A 7,416-nucleotide genomic window follows, 5' to 3' on the forward strand; every position below is an offset into this window, starting at 1 on the left:
GCTTTATCTGCAGGTCAATGACGATGCCAATGCGTGGTTATTATAATCAGAAAATAGTCCCCCAGTTTGAAAAAAAAAATCACCGGACTCATCAGGGATGTTTGTGACATTTGTGGATAGTTATAGAATGAGAGTAAGCGCGTATGTTAGATAGTTTGAACTGATTTTCCTGTTTTGTCATCTGTTACTGAATTGCCAATTACGGCTCAAGTTGCAGGTAGGGAACTCTGAAAGCGTTGGAAAATACAAATACAAATGAAGTTTTGTTGGATAAGAAAAAAGGAGCTCAAATCCGAGGTAATTGCAAGACGAGCGCTACTACTCTGTAGAGGAGTAACCAATTTCAAGAACTGTAATACACAGAATTGATATTCCGCTTTTCATCTGCCATCATCATTAACACAAGCAAAATGATCAAACAGAATTTTTTTCTTCTGTTAACGCTTTCAGCTACAGCTTTTCTCATTACTCATACTCGATCCTCTGTAGCCGTTTGTGATCAACACTGTCCTGGGTCCTCTCTAAACTTTCGTCTTTCATTTCCGTACGGGTTCTCTGAAGATTGTCCCATCCGTTTAAACTGCTCAAAAGGAGAAGTCTTTGTTGGAGAAGAATTTCGTGTTCAAAATGTGACATAGATGGTTTATTAATCAACATACCACCTAAATGCAATCGCTCAATCGAAACCTTGAAACCTCTGTACAGTTCGAATTACGCTTTAACTTCGCGAAACGGATTACTCTTACAAAATTGTACTACTAAACCACAAGATTGTGTGATACCGGAAAGTTTATTAAGACTACAATTTCGCTCTAAAGATTGTGAACATCCTTTCTGTTATTCTGCTAAGGTTGGAGAAGAACGTGTGAAAAATGGAGATGGTGCAAGTTTCCTGAGTTTCCACAACATTAGTAGTACCGGTTGTAAGTTTCTGTACTCTTCAGTTGCTGTTGTTGTGAACTCGAGTTCAATGGTTTCTTTGGAATTTCGAACACTTCATTTAAGTTACTGGCTAAATGGAGGTTGCAACTGTTCTTCAAATGCTAATTGTACCCGGATTATCTCTCCGGTAAGTCAAACAGCAGGTTACCGGTGCCAATGTGTCGAAGGTTTCGAAGGCGATGGTTATGCTCCGGGTCGTGGTTGCGTGAAAGGTATGATCCGATCCTCGGAATTATTTATCATATTTCAAAAAGAAGAATTATTTACTGTACCAGGTAATAGATGACAGTACATGCTTGTTACACAAATAAGCAAATTTTGTCCAGCTCTGTTCGTAATATCTTGATAGGAAAAAATGAAATCTTTATGCCGCATTCTAAGGGTAAGTTGCCCTTGACTGTAAGAGCAAATATTTTCCCTGGCCATATCAACTGTAAAAGATACCTTCGTCTTTGTCTTCGCATTGGCAAAGGAGTCTTTAGTGTGAATACTTGTTCAATCAAACAGACTTTTTTAACGTCTTCTGTGATCAATGATTATTCAGGACAATATATATCTATCAAATATTAATATCGATAGAATTTGGTCAAAGAAGCTAACGTTTCTTTCAAAGTTTGGGAAGTTTTTTTTTAATTTAATTTGTTGTGTGTACGATCTTCTTGCTAATTTTCTGACCATTAAGATAGGTCAGTAGGTCACCACAACTTTATAATGTTGTCTTATAATTTGACTGTCTGATTGAAGCAACCAAATTATGCATGAAGCATTTTTAGTATACCATCATGCGCCGATAAACCTGACTGACTAACCAACAAAGCCGTGCGGAGATACCTACTGGCCTTGAGGATTATCAATCCTGAGCTTGGGGAGCAAATCCTATTGTCAAACTGCTCTACCAGTCTCTCAGGGTTTAGGTGGCTAAACATATATGACCGGACTGAAAACATTGCTCATATTTTAGTAGTACTAATTTTATGAAATTCTAATAAACCCAAATAAGAACATGATGTTCTAAAGGCATTTAAGTTGTTTTTCAGCTATTTAGAATTGTTGAGCTATATGCTGGCTATTATTTCAGCAAGGAAACGTTGTGTCTGCAGGTGTTCTATGAGCTCACAAATTTGTTAGTTTTCATGATTACGTGTGAACTACTATAAGATGAGGTCTTAATTGTTTTCTGTTCTTTAATACTGTTCAACAGCTTCCAAATGCAATCCTGATAAAAACTGGTCTCGACAATGTAGCGGAGCAACTAAACTTGCTGTTCTGATTACAGGTAATAAAGCTCTTCTTTAAAAGCATGAGAAATTTGTTTTGGAGTTAGTCAATGCTATTAGCAGTGGCATCATTAGTAGCTGTCCTAGGTCTAAATCATAATACCATAAGAAACAAGTTCCAAAAATACATATATCTTCTTCTTATTGTGTTTTGAAATGTGTTCAGGTGTTATCGCGGGAGCTTCTTTAATGGCGGGCATTGCTTTTTTCTGCTATATGTTTAGACGACGATCTACTTCTTTGAAAATTCGGAAGAGCACCAAACAGTTACTGTCCGAAGCTGAAGGCAGTTGTAGTGTCACATTCTATAGATTTAAAGAAATGAAACGTGCAACCTATGGATTCTCCGAGAAACACAGGCTAGGAACTGGGGCTTATGGGACAGTTTATGCAGGAAAGCTTCGTAGCGATGACTGGGTTGCCATTAAAAGAATTAGATACCGAGATGCAGACAGTATAGAGCAAGTTACAAATGAGGTCAAACTTCTCTCATCTGTAACCCACCCGAACTTAGTACGTTTGTTAGGCTTTTGTTTAGAGAGGGATGAACAGATCCTTGTCTATGAATTCATGCCCAACGGAACCTTATCTCAGCATTTACAAAGGGAGAGGGGCACTGGCCTTTCGTGGGTAGTTCGTCTCACTATTGCAACTGAAACAGCTCAAGCCATTGCCCATCTGCATTCAGCACTGGACCCACCGATATATCACAGAGACATCAAATCAAGCAACATACTCTTAGATTTCAATCTCAATTCAAAAGTTGCCGATTTTGGTCTTTCTAGACTTGGTATGACTGAGATGTCCCACATTTCGACAGTCCCACAAGGGACTCCAGGGTATCTTGATCCTCAGTATCATCAGAACTTTCATCTTTCGGATAGAAGCGATGTTTACAGCTTCGGGGTAGTTTTAGTTGAGATACTAAGTGGATTGAAAGTGGTGGATTTCACTCGACAACCCAACAAGGTGAATCTGGCGAATTTTGCAATGGAAAAAATCAGGACGGGTTGCTTGGATGAAATAATTGATCCATTCCTTGAGCAACACAAGAATGCTTGGACATCTTCGTCTATGCATAAAGTTGGCGAGCTAGCATTTAGATGCCTTGCATTTCATAGTGAAACTAGGCCATCAATGATGGAAGTTGCAGCTGAACTAGAGAACATTTTGGTAAGTGGTGGTTTTCCTATGAAGACGAAAGAATTGGAGCTAGAGCAAGAGGAGAAGAATATTTTCATTGGATCTCCTGTGGTTTCATGTTGCTCTTCACTTTCTAATATTGGAGATGAAAAGTCACAAAATTTATCAGATAACAAGGTTGTACTAGTTGATGATGAACCAAAAGGGGCTGCTCAAAAAATGCGCAGTTATGGAATTTCAGGAGAGGAAATAAAAGCTTGTTCATCAATTTCTCTGGAGGCTTTATGGTTGAGTGAAGAAACTTCTTCACCTTCATCTAATAGTTTGTTGTCTAATGTAGTTTAATGGGTATACACAAAAATTGATAAGGTACGTCTTCATTCACTACTCTCTAACTCTGCCTCACACAGATATCTAGCTCAGCAGTCAGCGGGCATTCGTTTGTTTTTTGCAGACTCATCTGAGTTTTGCTTGGCTGCAGCTAAACCATTCGGCTCATCAACCTATGTAGAGTTGACGAATAATCGGTTCTGTGACCCTGGGGTCCTCAACAACAGTAACTAATCCAATTAGAACATGTGTTGAATAGGTGGTAATAAATTTAATCATTGTAGCCATCGTGCCACCGCAGTGGTGGTTGTTGGTGGAATATTTATTTCACTGTCATAAAGTTATCAATTGCAAAAAAGAAACAGGCTTTTTCCAATTTCTTTTTGTTGGGGTCAGAAATGGCAAAGTCATTGTTCTATTTCATCTTCATACAGCTTGTAGTTCTGTAGTCTTTAAAACAGAATAATGTTGTAAGCTAAAATGTGTAAATGATTAAAGTAATTATTAGAAATTTCCTAATTATACACTCCATATAAAATACATAAGAATCGTAGAAATCCTCTCGTTTAACAAGGAATCCTTCAAAATCCGTAAAAAGAAAAAGAAGAAAACACAAATCCGTCGGAAAACGGTTTAGAAACTTGCTGGCTTAACAGATTTTATCGTAACGGAAACACCTAAAGCCGATTTAGCAGACTCACTCTCAAACGTATCGTAACGGAGAAACAACTCCACAAGTAAAAGTCTAGAAGCCAAGACCACAAAATCCTTACCGGCACACTGTTTATTCGCCAAAGCTGGATCATCACTTTCACGTCCGTTAGACCATAAAACGTGTTTCAACAATTTTTCGCCTTCTTCACCCATAAAACGTTCCGGTACAAACTCATCGCCTTTGTCGAAAATTCTCGAATCTCTTGTAGCAAATGGCTGATAACCAAACAATAGTTCACCTTCTTTAACCTCAAATGCCGAATCATGACTTTCGACAACGAAATCACGTCTAGCTCTTCCGTATTGTGCCGGCACCGGTGGTTCTAATCGTAAGGCTTCGTACACGACGCTTTTCATTAACGGCATTTTTTCCATAACACCCATTGTAATTTTACCTCCGTTGGATTTGACGGCGGATCGGATTTCTTCAGCTAGCTTCTTATGTAACTGAGGACCAGATCTACCAATCCATTTAACCATATTTGGAAAGAATAATTTCATACCACCAAATGAATTAAAGCACGTAGTGAAAACTAAATTATGACAAGCTTCATCTCTACTGATACCCATTTTTTCACCTTCATCTAATACCCAACTTGATGCTTCATAGAAGAAATCATAAAGTTTTTGATAATCCTTTTTCACCAAACATGGTGGCAAGCGGAAAGTATGAATCAAAGCATCTTCAAGAAGCCATGGCAAACCCAATGTTAGAAGTGGCCCGAGCTGAAATAAGATCCATTTCGACACTAATTTCGGTCCATGTCGACCCAGTTTTGTGTCCACCGGATTAGCTCCGTATAGCGCTCGACTCAGGAAGTTAAAACAAGCTTGATCAGATGGACCACCGAAATCAGCTTTGCCTTTAGCCGCCAACTCGGTCTCGACCGTCTTGAACAACTCAGTAAAGCTATTTTTGAATTCAGGTATGACTTGATCGCGACGAGAGCTTAGAAGAAAGAAAATGAGCTTTTTGAGTTTAGCATGACTCGGTTCTGATGGATCCATATATGATAAAACTCGGTAACCGCCGGTTAGTTCAGTAGATGGCATGTATGTACCGGTGAAGACATCTTTTTTCTCGATTTTGTCCATATCGAAAAGAACTGGAAATGATTTCCCATCAAGAAGAACTATCACTTTAGGGTCGGAAGCAATGAAATGAGCTGGTGGCATATTAGTTCTAAATACAGTTGATTTGTATTTTTGAACTTTTGATGCGAAATAAAGATCCCTACCTTGAAAATAAAAATAATCAAGTCGATCTTTTGTTGGACTAATGAATGGGATTCCATGATCTCCTGGGATTTTTCGGATCGGCAGTTTAGATAAACTTTCATTTTTGGCAGGTCGTGACGATGATGACCCTTTTTGAGACAACGAATTAGTTGTATTAACGCGACGAAATACTACTGATGATGGCGACGCCGGCAATGGTGTTGATTTGGAACTAGTATTAAGGTTTGACAGGAAACTAAGATTGTTGTTGGAGAAAGAATAAGCCAAGGATGAAGAACCCATGTCTTTTTATCCTCCAGGGTTTACAACTTTGATTTTTAGTTGCAAATGAAGGGAAGAGAAAAGTAAACAATGTTTTATTGCGAAGAGAAGTGAATAATATATTTTTACTTCCTGTATATGTATATATATATATAGGAAGCAAGCAGCCTGTTGAATATTACTCGGAGTATTTGTGTGAGAGACCGGGATTGGGAGAGATAGAGAGGTATGGTCCTGCACTTCTGCTTAAAGAGGAAGGTTCAGTATATTTTAAATACACATCAAATAAGACCAAGACGGTGTGGACGGAAAACTATATGTATTGAAGTTGAACTGCAACCTGTTGAATATTATCTGTGTGAAACACGGGGAGAGCTAGGGGTATGGTTATGGTTAAAGAGGACGGTTCCCTATATTTTAAATACCCATTGTGCACGGGACGGTGGACGCCTGGACGGAAACTTTATGTATCAAAGTGATGATCGAAATATCCAAATGACAATGATGATAATGTTGTCATTGACACTAAACGGGCCCCTATCCTCACCTGCATCATTAAAAGATATTCGCAACTCGTTGTACACGAGGTTATAGAATGTTAGTCTAGCAAACAACTATTGTCGGGGAGGTAATGGCAAATGCATCATCAAAATGCTTCGAATGCACTAAAATTATGTTATCTCTATTTTGGGAAAAATAATATTTTAAAATGATATTTTCGTTTTTTCATGTATATCTAAAAATATGTTAAACTAAAAAATAAAATAAAATATCACCTTTTCTAATATCAAGGTAGTACAATAAAATTTCGTTAAATTAATTCGCGATAACTTAATAACTTCGCTAAAATAATATTTTTTGCCAGTCACAACTTGGCCCAGTGTACTAAATTAATAACTCCTCTAAATTTATAAGTTTCCAGTAGGGCCCAACTAATATATAAATGGGTTTTGTTATCTTGCGCACCCATGCACAAGATAAGAGCCAATCATTAGCATGAGAAATTGAAAAAAATTATAAAATATAAGAGAGAGAATGATTCTTTGCATAGGAAAATGCATTTGTAGAGAGAGAATTTCAAAAATTCATGAATATTTGTATTCCCAAATGCAAAGAAGCATTCTCTCTCTTATATAATTTTTTTTTCAATTGTATGTTTCTTATTAGAATAGGAATTCAAAGTTGTATGTTTCTTGTTCACAATTATATAACTATCAGACTTTATCTCTAATTTTTTGTAGTCCCTTGATTTTGTTATGTTCTTCTTCTTATTGTATGAATTTTTAACATATAAAATGCAATATATAACTAAAAAATAAAAATTTCTAGATATTTGTTATTATACGAAAATGATATCCACATTTATTTTTGAAATTGAAATTTAGTATGTTTCGATATATTAATTTATCCATAAATTAATGCTTCGCTAAACTGATAGAATTCAGCAGTCCCAAAAATATTAATTTATCGAAGTTTTACTGTATATTATTTTTTATTTTTATTTTTTGTG

At 36.9% G+C, this 7,416-nt stretch overlaps 1 protein-coding gene and 1 pseudogene across 1 annotated transcript; one reads left to right on the forward strand and one right to left on the reverse strand.

The window, feature by feature from the left end:
- Positions 1-47: 47 nt before the first annotated feature.
- LOC113357157 lies at positions 48-4,152 on the forward strand (annotated as a pseudogene).
- An 11-nt stretch (positions 4,153-4,163) lies between these two features.
- On the reverse strand, positions 4,164-6,304 carry LOC113357158 (allene oxide synthase 1, chloroplastic-like). The gene has a single exon (XM_026600457.1). The coding sequence runs from the start codon at positions 5,925-5,927 to the stop codon at positions 4,326-4,328; it is 1,602 nt and encodes a 533-aa protein (XP_026456242.1). The 5' UTR covers positions 5,928-6,304; the 3' UTR covers positions 4,164-4,325.
- Between the last annotated feature and the right edge of the window lie 1,112 nt (positions 6,305-7,416).

The sequence above is a fragment of the Papaver somniferum genome, chromosome 3 (genome assembly GCF_003573695.1).
Source record: "Papaver somniferum cultivar HN1 chromosome 3, ASM357369v1, whole genome shotgun sequence".
In the NCBI taxonomy this organism is placed as follows: domain Eukaryota; kingdom Viridiplantae; phylum Streptophyta; class Magnoliopsida; order Ranunculales; family Papaveraceae; genus Papaver; species Papaver somniferum.

Bases quoted from the DNA above. Each gene is read 5' to 3' on its own strand.
- LOC113357158 (XM_026600457.1), bottom strand. From the start codon at position 5,927: ATGGGTTCTTCATCCTTGGCTTATTCTTTCTCCAACAACAATCTTAGT.